This window comes from Oenanthe melanoleuca, chromosome 5 (genome assembly GCF_029582105.1).
Source record: "Oenanthe melanoleuca isolate GR-GAL-2019-014 chromosome 5, OMel1.0, whole genome shotgun sequence".
Lineage (NCBI taxonomy): Eukaryota > Metazoa > Chordata > Aves > Passeriformes > Muscicapidae > Oenanthe > Oenanthe melanoleuca.
The window spans coordinates 49,401,937-49,420,326 of record NC_079339.1 but is presented as its reverse complement, the minus strand read 5'-3'; the positions used below and the strand labels follow the sequence as shown (position 1 = coordinate 49,420,326).

Genomic DNA, 18,390 nt, shown 5'->3' with positions numbered 1-18,390 from the left:
GAAGAATTAAGTTAAATTGAGGGGAGTGGACACAAAAGTCTGTCTGGACACAACAGACAGAGGAGGCAGCTACTCAGCAGCAGGAACCTTCTCAGAAGTGACAAGTCCCAACCAGAAGAGTCAGCAGCAGCAAGAGCATGGAGCAGCACAAGTGTAGATACAGAGACAAAGAGCCAAAAACAAAGGCCAGTTAGTGCTGGGAAATGAAGAACAACAAAATAGGGCAATAAATTGTAACAAACTTCCAAATGGATATGGCAGTGAATTTTAATATTTTCTTATTTTAAGGATGAAAATTACAGACATACTGTTCATATCTTTATCATCTACAAAAAGCCCAAAACTTGTGAAATGTGGGTACTTATCCATCCATACACTGTGTCCAACATTATAAAGGGTTTAGATTTTGGACTTGCTTTTAACAGTCTTTGGAGCAAGAGACATCTCTTGGTAAGGAAAAAGAAGATACTGTGAAGTTGGTAATGTGCAAATAGTTTTCATATTTGCTGAAAACCTGTTGGGTTCTTACAAAAACTGCCACTATCAATTTAAATATTGTCACCAGTAATCATTAAATAATATTTGTTTGTCCGTTATTTAATAGATATTAAACCACATTACCTGTGTACCTTAGCTTTGCAACAGGGAACTGTCTATCAAAATTGGGACCTTTTTTTTCTATATGTTTGATACATACCTCAGGAAAACTATGCTGTTTTATCTTTAAACCCTACAGTAGGAACTGACTTAGAGAACAGTAAATTAACACTTTGAATAGCAGCTGGGAACTTGCTACACATAGAATTTCAATTGCCCCATAAAGACAGCTTTCAAAAATAACTAATTGCAATATCACTTCTCAGGAAAGTACTCATAATTAAATCTGCTTTGCTCTACCTTAGGCAATTAATTCATGACATGCCTGAGGAACTTGTCTGGGGAAAGCACCAATTTGCCCACCCTGCTGGCTTCAGTTTGTTAATAACAGCTTCTGCTCTTGTCCTACTTGCAGATTTATCACCCATCAGCACTGGAAAACCACAGATCACTTCTTCAATTGAAGAATTTTATGGACATAAAAGAAATCATTTCAAAGGAATTTCAAAGGCATAATCGTTTCTGGTGTCAACACAATCCAACATAATAACAAAGCTTCTTCAATAAGGCAGGAGTTCATGGCTGCAGGAATTCAAAAAGAAAGGTAATTTAAGCAAATTAAATCAGTTTCAAACAGATTCTTATGGTTCTGGTGATTTGAAAAGCAAGCTGTGATGCTGAATTCAAGGCATATATTTCAGATGGGTGTTCTATAATACTTTTTTGCATTAAGCACATACCATGCACATTTTGTCAAGAAATCTCAAAGCTTCCACATGAGCAATTCAGAAGCTGCCATTTGCCCCAACTCTGTGCTGGTCCCTTGTATGCTGTCTGCAATGCACTTTACAAAAAGCACCTCAAATTTTATGTTGGTGATGAGAAAGAAACATGCTTTTATAGTCATTGTCCTGGGCATTAGAAGAGGAGGTCTCAAAACAAATCTAACAGGACTACAGGCAATATAGCTGGTCATTAAAAAAAAAAAAACCTTAATCAGTCAGATCTGTGGCTTCCAACTTGTAAAATTTGGCATATTTTTTCTTTTATTTCTTGTCCTACCTTTTTAGATTGTGTGATTTGGCATGGACCTGCCTCTTCTTACTTACATACATTAGTTCAATGGGGGACTGATTAAATTTCCTCTGTGAAACAGTACTACACCATAAACAGTAACAAAAAGTACATTTTAACTTAAATAGAAGCATATTTTTTCACAAAATAGAAGGGGTTTTTATCTATTGCAGTGCAAACTATTTGTGTCAAGGTATTGTATTTCTCTTTATTAAGTTAAAAAAAACCTACTTTTCTTTACTATTTAATATTTTCCCCATTTATAACTGCTCTCTTTTTAGAGATACTGCTCAAGATTATTAAGGATTTTGAGAATAATTAAAAGGAAAGAAAAACTTTTTAATATAAAGAAGGGGTTAACCTTAATCTTGTATTGAGCTCTAAGACTTCAGATATGAACAATGTACACTGGCTTTTTTTTAAAGTCAGTTTTGATCACTTGAAAAGGCACAAGAATCTTGTGATGGAAATTGTCAACCCTTTATAAGAAAAAAAATTATTTTCCCATCAGATTTTTTTAAATTTAAAATTACCTCCCCATCTCAAATAGAATAAGAAGTGAAATCCGCATATAGGAAAGATACAGGAAGATACAGAATGGCTTTTCTGTGAGGAACTCACACAAAGTTTTTAGTACAAAAACAAGGAATTCTTACTACAGAAATGAGATGACTGAGGGGAATCTGAAAGAATTTGAAATAAAGTCTGAGCAGCATGGAGAAGGCAAGTGGTTTCCTCATTATAAGACTTCAGACTGAAATGAGCAGAAGGCAGCTTCAAAACACACAGAATGAGATGCTTCTTCAAACACTATATATTTAAACTGAATTCCTTGCTAAAGGAAGTTGCAGATGTAGAAAGATCAAGAACAACCAATTCCACAGTGTGAAAACCCAAAGTGATCCAAGAAGGACAAAGAGGCAGGAACTCCTGAACTCTAAGTTAAGGGGCCTAGGTAACCACTGCTGGGAACAGTGATAAAGACATTTGCTGTGCATTCCTATTCTTATTCTTCAAAAATGTATTGGCCACTGCAGGGGGTGTAAAATATGTCTAGAAATGAGCTGAAACTGGAACAGCCATTCCCTGACAGCTTCTCACTTGAGCACTCCCACTCCAAAAGAAGGAATGTTTTGCTCCTGGCTCGTTTCAGTCCCTCTGGAAGCACAGGAGTGATTGTGCACAGACAGGTGGATTTTCACCTGCAATGCCACCATGAGGCTCCCAGCAGAGTGCTCACCTCTGTGCCACAGACACATAGCACGAGCCTTACACTCAGAAAGGAGCCCTGAATGCTAACATTTAAATCACATGCCATTATGCAAGTGCAAATATATCCCCACCATATTTCTTTGGACTTTTGTCCATGGATTCAGGAAGGATTTCTCTGAGAAGAATAACTTGAGTTTTCTAAAGCACTGCATAAATCATCTTATTTTAATTACCTTGTTCTTCCTAATACCACCAGTACATAACAATGTATTGGCTGTTTCTATAGAAACCAGGAGTGCAAGCAGCTCCACCAGTTTCTGCAGCCTTTTTTTCATATTTATATGCTATCCAGAGACAAATTCATCAGGATCTCCTAAATACATGCTACTTAAAATGACTGCATCTCATCTGAAAGAAATTGCAATAGAATGTTTCCAAGGAAACAAATGCAGTGCATTTGCACCTATTAATTTTTTAACTGTGTTTTAACAGCTTGGGCTTATTTCCTTATAAACTCAAGTATGGAGAAATAGCTCACCAACATAAAAAGCATCTCTTTATTTTTTTTAAGCATAAAGTTGTAGATGACTGTTGTAATTTTGTAGCTAAATAATGTTCAGAGTAATAAACAAAGATGGAGGGAGGCAAAAAAACCCTGTTGTTACTCTGCCTTGAACTCTGTTGTTAATAAAAATTTTATAGTTCAAGACTTATTGAAAAGCTTGAAATAGGAACTTCCACCATTTTTTCTAGTTAATTTGTTCTATATCTTATAAGATCTCAATTTTTAAAATGGGAAATTGTATGTAAATCTTCAAATCTGTTTTCCTTAAATTTGTCTTGACTTTATACTAATCTTTTTCAAATTTTCCATGACAAAATTTTGTTATTAACTCCAAATGGTTGAACCATTCTATTTCTTTGTACTATTTCAATTTCTAGTAACTTGCTGCTATTTTTCCTGCATATTATATCACTTTTTTATTGATTGTGGTAACACAAGACTTTCTGTTAAAAACATTTTCCAAAAATAAAATAAAAAATTTTGTCACCATTTTGTGTCATACCTGAAACACTAATTAAATTCTTTCCAGCCAGTTCCCTTTCTTGAGACAGTTCCTTTCTTTTAGCCAGTTTTCTCGTTATACAGCACCTAAGTTAATTCCTTCCTTCCCCAGCTTCTCTTTTTGCTCTATCAAAGTCCAATACCATAAAGTGACATCATGTAAACTTCACAACATCAACCTTGCCTTAAATAATAAATTTTTTAAAATGTCTTTTATTTCTATATCTGTGACTAACCTTTGCTTCAAAGTCTGCTCTGTGGCTGTCCAGTCATATTTTAATGGGTCTCCTCTACCTGATGCCCTTCTTCTCTTTCCCTCCTTGTTTAACATCATCAGTGGGTTTGCATTTATGGAGGTCTAAGAGTTTCAAATAATGCTTTAGGCTCTGTCACCTTTCACTTATTCCCTCTCCAGATTACTGAGTGGTGTTTCATCAGGACTTGCTGTTCTAACAGCAATCACAAATAGCTCTTGCCAAAGCTCCAAGAAACCTCACTATCTTGTGACACTGGACACAGGAACATCAACAGACAAGAGATCAAAAAAGAGACTATGTCCTACAACTGAGTAAATTATTCCTCTATTTTTAACAGAGTCCAAAAAAACGTTGTTAGTGACCTCCACTTTTAAAGTCCAATGCATTTCTGTATGGACACAATAAATAACAAGTTCCTGAATGCTTACAAAACATATAGTTTCATCCAAGCAGAATATAAATAAAAGATAAGACATGTAAATCTCAAAAATAATTAAATGAATACATTTAGAAACTTTGAGTACATTCAGATGTAAGCTTTGACTGCTGTAAACCCTTTCACCAGAGCTAACAGCATGCCTGCTCTACACTACACAAACCTTGCTGACACAATAAATTGTGTACATACATTATTTCAATGCAGTTTGACCATTCACAATATAATGAACTTCGGCTTCTTTAAAAGTACTATCAGTTTAAGACAGCTACAGTTGTAGTCTTTCTCTGATAGTACATCTGTGCAAGCTTAGAAACCCAAATTAAAAAGCAAAAGAAACATCTGTAGTTATATTTACTTTAATGAACAGTATAAGGTCCTTAGTGCTGGATTAAAGGATAGAAGTCCCAACCTTTTGTTCTCTTTGGTATTTCAAGGAATCATAAAATTTCAGGCAGAATAAGTGGTTTTGGAATATATATTGTATCCTGTCTGAAAAACTAATGTACATCAGCCAAAATGAAGGGTGACTGTGCTTATGCGGAACATCTTAAGAAATTCTTCCACAGCTCAGAGAAAGGAAATACTTCTAAAATACATAACTACTTTAAGGTCTTGGGGTTATTGCACACTTCTTTTTACAGGGTTTTACAGGGTTTATCTAGGTTCAGCTCCAAGGTCCAAAGATCCCATGGGGGCTGTTCAATATGATGCTCCCTCCTTGGTCGACACTGCAGATCTTTTTTTTTTTAAACATAGCATCTCACTTCCAGGTTTTCTAGTCTTTTCATAAAATTTCTATAAAAATTCCCCAAATTTTTCATAAATGTAATCAATCTGGTATACAGTAATAAAAAATCTCCAGAATAATCTCTTTACCAGAGAGACAAAACTGAGTTTAACACAAACAGAAAGAAATACCACTGAAATAAATCTCCACAGGCTATTCAGCTGCCTCTTTTATTTTTTTTTCAGGCTTTGATTACTTGTGTCTGTAATTTTGAGATGTCTGTATACTTTACATTACACTGAGCAGTTAACAAGCTGTCCCATCCATTCATTTCTCTGAAGTATATTGCTTAGCTTTATCTTAAAGATTTAAACTCCCTTATTGTTCTTTCATTCTTTGTCTTCCTTAATACCCAAGGCTGCATTTGAAACTATTTTGCCTATTTGCTCAACAGAACAGGGATAGCAATAAGTATCTTTCAACATTCCCCCTTTTTTTTCAGTAACAGCCTCTCTGATTAATGGCCTACTGCACATTTCTGTGGTGTTTTAAAACCAGTCAGCAACTAAGACCCACACAGCCACTCGCTCACTTCCCTTGTACCATGAGTGAACTGTCAAACTGAATTGAAAAGATCCATTTATACGTCAGCAAGGTTTCCATTGTGTAAAGCAGGGATACTATTAGCTCCCCTAAATTTTTTCTGTGTTTTAGTAGCTGAGAGGCTGCCTCAAACCAACTTGATACATTTTCTCTGGGACTTGCAAATCCAGTTTTTGTACCACATTCAAATAATGAAAAAATATTAGCAATTAATGCTTATAAATTCATGTCCTGGTCATAAGTACTAATTTTTAAAAATACCACTATGAGCTATTCTATCATTTTCCATCAGCAGAAAGCATCAGTGTGGCATACTCTCATACTCACAAAGCAGCTCATTTAAACCACTGCATGTATGTGTAACTGGACAACATTTTTGCAATTCTCATTCTCTCTTTCTGTTATGTCTAATGTTTTGCTCTGAAATCCCATGAAAAATCCCCTTGTTTCCTGATAAAATTATCATTTTGCCCCACACTTCCTTTTAAGTTGTGCAAAAGGATAGCTTGTTAAAACATAGGAGTACATCCTAAAGAATGACCCCTGAAATTGAATTACCAGCAAATGCTGAAATTGAGTTTTCAATATGCAGTGAATAACAAGATTTAGATGCCTGATTTAGAATGTTCTCTCTATTGACAAAATATGCAGCAAAGCCTGAAAAGGCTATCAGGAGTATGATGATAGGAACAAAAAGAGTCATTCACCCACAATCATTCCAAGCTGAATGACAGGTTAACACACTTGAAAGAACAGGCAAAACAGGAAAATCTTGTAATTAATTAGGATGAAAGAACTTGAAATATAGAAAGGTCATTTGTGTCAAAACTGAAACAAAATGGCATGAGGCATCAGACATCTACTGGAGTTAAGAGAAAAATGGCTTTTATTAGAACAGGATGAATTTCAAAATATTGGCTGGGACACTATCCAGTTTTAGCTATGGCTCTAACTGTGGGAAAAGATATGTGAATAAACATAACAATATAAACTGAAAGCAGGGGCACCTGAAGAATCCATTGAAATCCCCCAAACTAGGAAGTGGAAGACATGGCATACTGGTGATACTGATAACTCATGCCTAACCAATATTTCAGTCTACACCTGACATTTTGCAGTAATGATACACAGGTGAGACTAACCTCTGCCTGAGGAACCTTTGTCTGCTCCTTGTTACTGCCTCATGTAAACACCTCTCTATTTGCTTTGTCCCTGTTGCACCTGCACTGTTCTCTGGTGAAGGATGTTTCTTCTCTCCCACCAGTTTTCAGGAACAGTTTCTCTGAGAAGACTTTCCAAGACAGCCAAACAGCAAACTCCAGCCCACAGAGATACACATATTTCCATAGGAGGCACCTTCTGTGGAACATCAGGCTGAGTGGTTGGCAATATTTGGCAATCACAGCCTGAGATACTTGTGGTGTCTTGCAGCCTCTGTCCAGGTTGAGCACCACATGCTGTTCCGTGCCTGCTCCTCTTCACAAGGAACTTTCTGAATCTATGTTTATAAAGGCCTGAACTACAATCAGGTGTGCCAGAAATATCAATTGAGAGTTTAGCTGTGGTTAAACTGGGACACCATCAGAATTTAAAACCTAAAAGGAAGGACCTGCTTTAAAAGAAAAATACATTTATTGTTGTCATTGCCTGGAATACAGCACTGTTTGATACCTTGTCTGGTGCCAAGAGAAAGCACTATTGCAACTCTGATGATTCACAGGGGGAAAAAAAGGGCCAAGAACACTATTTTTCAAGCCATTTGTCCTGGTGATACTATAACACTGTTCAAAGATAAAACAAAAATACTGGAGATTGGCAGAGATACTGGCAACAGGAGAGTAGCAGGCTCGGGAGAACTCAGAACTAATTTATCTAGGACAAGCACTAGCATCTGTTCTCTAGCCCCTTAGCTCTACTTGAGTCAATGCCAATTTTGCATAGTTTTCAGATCTTGTCATCAAAATCACTGGTATCAGAATTGATAGGAAAAAAATTATTCAAGCATAAGTCTTGGATTGTAAATATCCATTGTAAATAAATCTATTTCCTTGAAACTGAAGTGCCTTCTCCATTATCAATATTTGAGATTGTGTCCTATCACCTTTGAAAAATTTCTAACATATTCCTCCACAACCATACACAATATGAGCCCAATCCAGACAGGCACATTTTTGCAAATGTGACTTCAGCCATTTGTTACTGTAGAACAGAATCAGTTACCATTTTCCATCTGGAAAGACTGGGCAGTCTAAACACACACACAAGCTGGAAGCATTGCCAGTTTTGGCATGACCATGCTCATCAATCAGAATTGATTTCAAATCTATAGAAAAATCATCTTCACAGATTCTCAAAGATAGTCGCTCAAAGATATTTTGCACAGGTGCAAAATCCATCATAAAGAAATCTCAATAAAGAAAAACTGTATTCTCTATGTCATTTCCATGCCATGAAACCACTGATCCTGCTCTTCAGGAGAAAAGACTTCTATTAGTCTTTCTTCTTCAGTTCCCTGTCAGGGGGAACAGTTAAAATAGAAAATCTAATTTCCTTTTTTAAAAGTTACATAGGTATTTTTTATTAAATGCACTTATATTTTGCAACTTAAAATTAGAACCATCTTCCTTCATAGACCTGTGCTTTGAGAATCTATTCACATGCCCATGGATGAAAACTAGCCATCATACAAGTATGATGGATGCAATAAATCCCATTCACTTTTACAAAGGTTTTCATACTAACACTGTAACTCTGAAATTCACAGTATTTTTATTTTCAGAGTAGCCTCAGATGTGGCAGTCTCAATATGTATTTACTAATGTTTTCCTTTTAAGAACCTATTCACATGGTAGAGATCCTACATAATTAAATTCTTTCCTTAAACATCAGTGACAAATGCAATTGCAGCACAGGAACTTGATAGAGCAACTCTCACAATGATTTCAGAGCTCTCCCATTAGAGCCCTCATACCTGAAATGCATCTCCCTATATCTGTCACCTATTATTCTTAGGACAACACAGACAAAGTGTGGCTATGTTGTCTTATCCTTTTCAGGCCCCTTTTGCTGTCCTCAAGAGCAAACATGGCAAACTATGATGAGTAAGATCTACCCACAGAGAAATCCAAAGGAAAACAAAGAACTACTCACTTTACATTTCCTGCTTCTCTTTGAGCTGTTCTGTGCATTAGGATGTTGCTTACCTTACACTTCCACTGGCAGAGTACAGCTCTGGTCTTACCTGAGCTCTGAATTGTTATTTGTGGTTTATGACAAAGTAAAAGCAGAGTCATCTGTGGCCCTTCATGAATGTAAAAATTGCTCCTGGCTTCTACACAAAAGGTACAGGCATACACATCCTGACCCAAATGTAAGAAATTGAAGAGCAAATTTGCTGTACTGCTTCCTTGTTTTTCACAATCCTTAAGTGAGCTATTTGTTTTGCTTAATTCAAACAGGTGTTACTTATATCTACAGAAAGAAAAAAAATAATATTTTTCCATACAATGTTCTTCACAGCATTTAAAACACATTACAGAGGTTCATAACAACAAATAGGAACACAGTGACAAATGCAAAAGACTTCAGAATAACATTTTCATGAAAGACCAGGAAGTACATCTAGCACTGTAGTAACACACAGCACACACAACCTAGGAAACACTCTGAAAGAGAAAAAAATATTTCCTTTACCTTAGAAGTCCTTAAATCCCATGCTTTAACTTCTGGGCTGAACCCTCCACAAATGAAAACATTTGACTCTGTAGGGTGGAACTTCAGTGCACTGATCCTAAATTCTGTTTTGCTGCTAAATATCTGCTTCCCTAAAATCAAGTGACAAGCAGAGATTAAAATTTGAACAGAAAATTAAATAATTTATTCATTTCAACTTAGTTTCAGAAATATCAGGGTTGCTTAAAGTGAATATGCTTATAGTAACACATTTCAAATACCTGGGACTAGTCTAATTTAATGAAAATAAAAGACAACTCACTAATGTCTATCCACTTGAAATTGCTCCTGCTCATGGGCCTCTGCACCACTGACTGCTTCCTACTGAAAGGACACAACAAGTTGCTCCCACACTAAGGAAAGCAGCTCCACTGAGGTCACAGTTCAGACAATAGCCAGGAAGAAATCCACAAATCTAATGGTTGGTTTCCCTACAGAGAAGCCACAGCCTTTTTTTTTTGTTTGTTTGTTTTTTTGTTTTCAGTGAGACAAAAATATCTAGAACAAAACATTGTCTGTACACAAATACCATGTCCAAATCTTTATTACAACTCCTAAGTTGTTTACTTAACTCTCTGTGAGGGTAGGAGTGAAACTTCATCTTGAAATTAGGAAATAATTTGCAAAGCACCATATGAAGCAATAGCTGTTCCCATGGATACACTGTTGCCAACATTTAATTGTGAACACTAATCTCCACAGGATCCTGTGGTTAGTATCAATTGGATTGCCTGCACTTTGGAACACAACAGAATTCAGCTAGATTCATCTATAGGACTTTTCCACAGTTCACTGCTTCCTTTCCTCCTAACGAATTTATGATATTACTGTACATTCACTGAAATAAAATTTTTGGAACAGCAGTATGGAACAAGATAAATATATCTGCTCACTTTCACAATAACAACTGTGATTTATATTCTACATATCCTATATAAAGATCTACTTTAAATAAAGTTACTACTGTAAGCAGCAGTGAAGGAGGTACTGCAGAAGTAGAACAAAAAATTCCTTTAAAATACTATGATAAAATCTTCTTAAAATATTCTTTAATTTGCATTTTATGCAAGTGAGGGTTATCTTAAAACAGGCTTTTTTAAACAACTGAAAATACTTTCAGCTAAAAACATTACTGACAGATGTAAACTCTTGCAGTTAGGTGTACAATACTGAAAATCATTCACACGGATTTTTTTATACTCATTTCATTCTCTGGGGCCAATTTATTTGATTTCATCATCAATTCCATTTCCCTTATCTGCTGAACTCAACTTACACAGTCAATAGGCTAAGACTTGTAAAATTATTTCTTTATTCAGTTTAAAAAAGAAAAAGGTTTTACTTCATTACACATGCTCATGAAGGGAAAAGACAGGAAAAATATTACAGAGAGCCTAAAGGAGGGGTGAGTGTTGTTCTATGTGAATTCTGGTATTTGTAGGAGATTTTTGTCCTTTTTTAAAATTACTCTCCACTGATTGCCAGTGCAAGATCTAAAGGGTCTCTCTGCCACCACTAAGTGAAACATTTAATTTTGTCCATGAGTTCCTTCCCAAAAGGACCAAAAAAGTCATAAGGGCAGCAGAGATTTTCTCCACAAGTCATATCTTTGGCTATCTCTTGCCATGGGAGCTTTCAGAACCCCAACAGCTACAGGGAAAAAAAAAAAAAAAAAAAAAGGACTCAACAGGGAAGGAAGTATTAAAATCATCAGTTATAGGAGCAACAAGATATTGCTCTAATGTACACCACTACCAGGCATCATTTGGGAGGGCTTTACAAAAGCCACATACACAGGCATCTTGCTCTCACCCACAGCACTTGAGAGGCTCAGTACTCAGTTTAACAGCACTTTGCTCCCAAAGGAATTGGTTTCTTACTAGTTCCCAGACTAATAAAAGCCCTGGGAGTCTAACCAACAAGTTTCAATGGGACTGCAGCCAGAATTTAGGAAAAATGCAGCCTACCTACTAATCCTGTCACACAGCTTTATAAAAGACACATCAAGTGATCACTGTTCTCCACAAAGTGTGCTGTCCAAATGGCATTAGACATATCCATAACTGATTCAGTGGAACTCCTCATTTAAGCTTTCAGCAAACAGTGGCTTTGCTGTGTGTTTACCTCCACAAGATTTCTCAAAATTGCCTTTTCTTTAGTAAATACTTTTGCTCTCTAGCCTAAGACAGGAGAAAGTCAAGTAAAACACAGGCAAAAAAGATGTGCATTTAGTTCAAGATGCATTTCATCTACTAACTACAAGATCAGTTACCTTTTCCACAGAAAGACTGATTTAACAAAATTTGTTATTAATTAGTCAATTTTTCAATCTCATTCCAAATTGTTTCCAAGCAATTTAATCATTTGCCTGATATTTTCTTCAGAAACTAAAACACTCTAATTCCCTACTTTGTCTCCCCATTTGAAGGAGAAATGGGCACTGAATTTGCTCTTTTCTTGTCTTCTAGAGGCTGCAATTTATCCAAAAGCTCTCAGTGACAGTCACTAACATAATTAAACCACAATAATCTCAGTGTCATGAATTCTACATTAAAGTGTAATAACAAATAAAAATAATGCAAACAACCTGAGCATCTTATTTACCTCTACACTCTTTAACATCATTCATTTTCTTATTTTAAGCTGCTACCTTACAATTTGATGCAGATATTAACCATTTTTTTTATTTAAGTCAGAAACAATCACAATAAATTAATCCTAAAAGCTGAGGATCTCCTGAGCTGAAAGTAAAGCTCTCTTGTTGTCTCCCCAAAGTGAAATTCCATCAAACATCTCTTTTTGGAAATTGAGTGCACAGTGTTCTGAAGAGTTTGGTGTTATTAGATGTATACATGGATTCCATTCTACTGTCATGTCACAGAAAATAAGCAAGACTGGAATGTAGACAGGATGAACAGCAGCAGTTAGCAAACTCAAAAGGTGTTAGAGAAAGGAAACACTCTTACTGTCAGAACTCAGAAATTTAGGAAAAATATCCATCTGAGAGATGGAACAGGTCAATGAAAAAGATGACATTGAGCATATTAGCTAATGTAATTCAGGTAATTTCAGATAATGAACTCAACTCTTAGCCTTTTTCTGTACAAACTTTGCTTAGTGTGTTATACTACTATGAGCAGAATTTATTCTTTCCAGGCTGTAATCCTGCTATGATGGAACCTACCCCATATCTTGGGAAATTCAGGTTCAGTGTTTGCTATAGATCTTCCTCCACCTTTCTAGAAATCTTTTTTTTCTCTACAATTACTCAGTTTACTAAAATGAAATATTCACCTTCAGGGGCCCTTATTTTATATATTGCAAAAGGAGGCCTTTGAGGAGAAGACCCCCTTACCCATAACAGCAAGCTTGTATATATCTTTATTGTGTATATATTTATATATATATATATAGTGTATATATTTATTTATAAGTATATATCTTTATTGTGTATATATTTATTGTATTTTAGTTCCTAAAGGCAGCATAACCAACTCACAGACTAGAAAATTAGGTCTTTTGAAAATATCTTTGGCTAATTGAGGGAAAATCCATACCACATATCATTCTCCTTTATAAGGGGTTGTTATTCTAAAGCAGAAATCAAATGTTTCACTAAATCCTATATTTTCTTAATTTCAGTAACAATATCTACTATATCTTTTGCAATGTGCTTTATGTTATTTAAAGGCTTTAATTCAATTCTCCAAGCATTAAAGGCTTGCCAGTAGCATAATAGTAACACACACAACATGGAAAAAAATCTTTAAAAATATCTTGAATATATGTTTCTGCTCCTTTATGCAGCAGCCTACTGTGAAACTGCTCAGCGACAAAATCAGATGTTTTAAAGGGTGTTTAACATTCTGAATTTTTCACAGAAAATCTGCACAATTACTCAGCACAGGGTGCTATGCTTAGGGGTCCTCAGGTTCACACATCTACCTGCATAACTCAAAATCATTTACTTCCTTACTCTAATCTGTAAAGAAAAGTGAAGCTGGAGAGTGACAGGGACACAAGATCAATCTTGCTTAGCAAAATGGATTTCCCTCTGTGTTTGGAAAAACACATAAAACAATAATATACAAAAATATTTCATTACAGTCACAGTCCTGCTCATGCACAATAGTGAGAAAAAACATTAGATTGATTAGACATCATTTGTTCTTAACAAATCAATGCTGTCTGTTACTTCTCCATTCTTGGTGTGCTTACAAATGGCCTTATTATTTTTTCAAGAACCAAGGTTTTATTGACTACCTGTTTTTCCTAATTTTTGTCCCTACATGTTCACAAGTTCACAGCATGTGAAGATGTTTGAAATATTAAATAATTTTCTCTTTTAAATTTGAAATGTCCCCAAAATAATTACTTTTCAGGAAGGCTTTACACCAGTGAGCATAAGTAAAGTGCTGTTACCTCCTAGATGGAGAGTGACCTCTAAACTATGTTCAGCATATTTCATAAAACCACTGAATCTTGGGGGAAACGTTTGACCTCACATCTAAGGTGCCTGCACACACCCAAAATGAAAAAAAAAACCAAAAAAACAAGTAAACAAAAACAATATCAATCAACTGGGCTTTTTTCTGAGGTGTCATATAAAAGCCTTCTGCATATTAAAACATACTTTCTAAATAGTACTGGGAAAGAAAAGGAGGAACAGAAGAATGCCACAGCTTTCCTGTGGTGATGTCTAGGTAAGAGAACTAAAACTCCTATGTGAACAAATATAAGTACATTAAAAATAGCAGTGTTATATCTATAGGACTATCAAATTAGAATAGAAAAATACATAGAAAGGAAAATTTGAGCCATTCTCTTGGTAGGTACAAAATGTTCCATTAAGAAACTCTCTTTCTCATTATAACTCTGAGGAAATTATATTTGAAAGCAAGCTCAGTCCATGAACTAAAATACAACTGCAGCATTTGGCAACTTAGGAAATGTGCCAAAATTTCTTGGAACATTCCCTCTGTCATAATATTAAAGAAATGAAAAGTATCTACAATATGCAAATAGTAAAAAACCCAGCCAATGTTCTGCCTATGCTATTATACCAATTCATTTGTGACTAATGAAAAATCTACTGATTAATAAAACATGCATTCCAAAAATAACACAGTTATAAATAAATTCTAAAAATATGATTACCCTTCCAAAGTTGGTAGAGCATCTCCATTGCATCTGGATGTAAAAGAAGTTAAATGTCAAATGTATTTGACCTAGAACTGTTTTTAAAGCATTTTTTCAGTGCTCTCTGAATATAGCACTATTTTATACTCTGTAATATTATTTTATACTCAATGTGTCTGAACTGTCTGTTACTGAATAGTAATAGAAAATGATTGTGTGTTATTAGAGAAAAACAAAACCAGAGATTCTCAGACTGCTGCACTATTATCACATTTGTGAAACCATTCAAAAGGCTTTATTTTTATAAAGAAATACTGTGTATGAAATAGGACAATAAAAAAAATTAACCAGTCACAGGCAGTAAATTCACAGGCTTTGGATCTACCAGTATTTATGAATTTCCATAGTGCAGTACTGAACTTGCTTGATGCAAACTGCAACTAATCACAGAACCACCCATGAATGACTCGGGAATAACCTTGAGTTCTTCAAAAATTTACACACATTTTGGGTCTGACCCATACTGAATGTGTACAAAAGCTTTAAAGAAAATCATATTTGTGGAGAGTCTTAGCTTCACATCCTGGTGTTAAGGCACTGGATGGCCCTTGAAGATAATAAATTATGATCTACAAAAACTGAATTTAAAAAAGACTTGCACAGCAATATGTCTTATCTCTTACCAAGTAAGAGAACTCCTTGTAACTCATTAACTTGAATTCTTCTCTTGCCCTGTTCTGTATCATGTAGGTTGGACCTCCAGGGGTCATCTCCAGGGACCTCCAGGGATCTTTTGAATCCCTACTCAAATCAGGTCCAGATTGCTCTGCCCACTGAAGTTTTGACTCCACAGCTTCTCTCAACAGCCTGGTTTAGTATTTGACAACTCTTGAGTTGACCCAACAAGTTTCTATGCTCCTATATTGTTCTTTTGCCTTGTATCCTTTCACTGTACATCTCTGAGAAGAGTCTGGTATAATTTCCTAATCTGGCCTGGAATGACACTGACTTTCTTTGCTTCAAGAGAACACTGCTGATTCATATTCAGCACCAGGACCTTCAGGTATTTTTCTGCAGTTTCTTTCTAACCAGTTTAGCATCAGCCTGTTGCACAGGATTACTCTATTCTAGATGCATGCACTTGTTGAACTTCCTGAGATTCCTATCAGCTCATCTTTAATGCTTAATGCAGTATCTTAGATCTTTATATATAAGAACTTTCATTAAATACACCTGACAAGGGAAAGAAGTTTGATGGTGTAAAACTGTAGGATAAGATTTAAGAAATGTGTATTATCCTCATATCAGGATTTCTCTGCCAACAGAAAAAGTTTTGTTTCATGATTAATGAGATTTCAGAGTTTCCTTGTACTCTGATGTTGTCCAGATCATAAAGACTGAAAAAAAATAAAACCACTCCAGAAGATGCAATATGTTAGGACATGGGATATCCAAACTCAAGTCCAATCTTAGAATGAAATATTCCTGAAGAATTTATTCTAGTGCTATTTGTTAAAAAGTGGCTGATACATTCTTTTGAGAAATATCATAACTAGCCTTCATCAGACCCAGAATAATTTCAAATTCAGACTACAAATTCAATTTAATAGGGGAGAAACTGTTCCCAACAGAAAACCAACAGAAAATGACAAAAACCCCCACACAACTCAGCAGCTCAATACCATGCATGTACTAAGCTGTATTTGCAACATCTTTTACACTTTTTAAGTCATTCTATATAGACCATTAGGTTTCTTTTAGTGAAGGACATGTAGTAATTTTTATAACACAGATATAATGCATAAAACATATACTGAAAACAGAGACAAGAAAGATTAGAATTTATGAAACAACTGGAAAGATGTTAAACGAGAACAAAATATACAAAAGCATAGAGCCTGAAAGAGAGCATTATTCTTTATAAAATCCCACTGGCATGCATTTACTACATTTAAACACGCTGGTAGTTAGTTCACACTAGCAATGCAAAGTAATTAGGACTGAAGTCCAAAAAAGTATATGAAAGTCCTCTGTAAAGAAACAGTTCTAGCATCTATCTGAAGTTAATCAAAGAAGAAATCATCTCAGCACTGATGAAGAGTGAGGAGGAATGAATGATTCAGTGAACTAATGTAAATCAAAATCTTATAGATGCCTTAGTGTTTTTCAAATGGAAATGAGGCTTTTTATATCAAATTGATTTGGATTCCAGAGGCAAACCACTTGCCCTGTCTCTCTGAACAGAACTGACTGAAATGTATGAAAAGAACTTTACAACAGGGAAGAACTCAGAAACTGGCTTGCATACGTAGGAAATCCGACCAAAATTCTGATCATATCATGCTTTTCCAAATGAGGTGTGAAAGTCAGGTCCAATCACAACTGCAGTTCAGAGGAACTACAAGGAATTCTGTGTTCTTTAAATAAGGCAATAATGAAGATCTGATATTTCAATGTACATAAGGATTCATTTTATGCATACTATTAATTTAAGTAGATAGAAACACTATATAAGTCATGAGTTAGTGAGGAAAGAACCATTTATAAACTTAGCTGCTTTGAAACTTAGTAAATATATTTTGCTACTATTGCCATTTCCTAGAGAAGTATAAATGAATCACTATAATCAACTTAATCCAGACTCCTGTCCCATTATTGGATAGTTAAGCCAAAGACATGTTTGAAATTAAAGTATATTATTTAAATTACGTATCTTCAGAATTTTTCCTATGATTTTATGAGATTTTCCCAGAGTAGGGAAAAATTACTCAGATGTACAAAAGCTATTCAGCTCCTATAAATCCCATTATGAAGACAGCCATTCCATATAGAATTTGTAAGCATTACAGACAAAAGTAAATGCACTTCAATTAGAAAGATTCAGTTATATGTGAGACTAGAAAGGTTGCTGTAGAAGTCTAACAAATTAATGACTTGGTATATTAACCTCATGTTCTACTACACCAAGTATAAAAAGCTCCTTTCCTCATTAAAGAAGCTGAATATTCTCAAAACATCAGTATTCTGTAAATGTTTTACATTCCCACACTGCAACAGCTCCTTTCCAGCCATCACTGAATTCAAATACAACTATTGTTGAGAAAAATAAATTCTTGAAGCATGAAAAAGAACCTTTTCCTCATGTGAACAATATTTTAAAATTTTCTTGGCTGCTTTCCCAGTTCATCTGAATAGGACTTCTGCTTTCCAGATATTCACATACAATGTAGTTCTTGTTTCACGCAACAGAAAATCCTCCTAGACAAAAAACCACTTGTAATTTTGTAAGGATTTCTATTGTAGTCTTACAAAAAATATTGCACCTTTGCAGGAATTAAACACTTAAACTAAGTGGGAAATGTAAAATGTTGCATCTCTTCCCTTGACAAGGTCCCATTTTGGATCTAATTCATACAGGCACACAGAGATGTCCTATTATGCACAGCCCCAGTGAATGCTGGTATGTTGGTAACATACATTAAGGAAAGAAGGAATACAGCTGACAGAAGCACTTTAGTTTGTGAAGGAGACATGAGGAGACACA

The 18,390-nt window shown here is 35.2% G+C and overlaps 1 protein-coding gene across 3 annotated transcripts in view; it reads right to left on the bottom strand.

The window, feature by feature from the left end:
* Window positions 1-18,390, bottom strand: part of WDR25 (WD repeat domain 25) — a 57,671-nt gene that overhangs the window by 6,667 nt on the left and 32,614 nt on the right. For all 3 annotated transcript variants that reach the window (XM_056493980.1, XM_056493982.1, XM_056493981.1), the window contains one exon: window positions 9,669-9,799. In XM_056493980.1, the coding sequence (XP_056349955.1) occupies window positions 9,669-9,799 (131 nt within the window). The remainder of the gene's footprint in view (window positions 1-9,668; window positions 9,800-18,390) is intronic.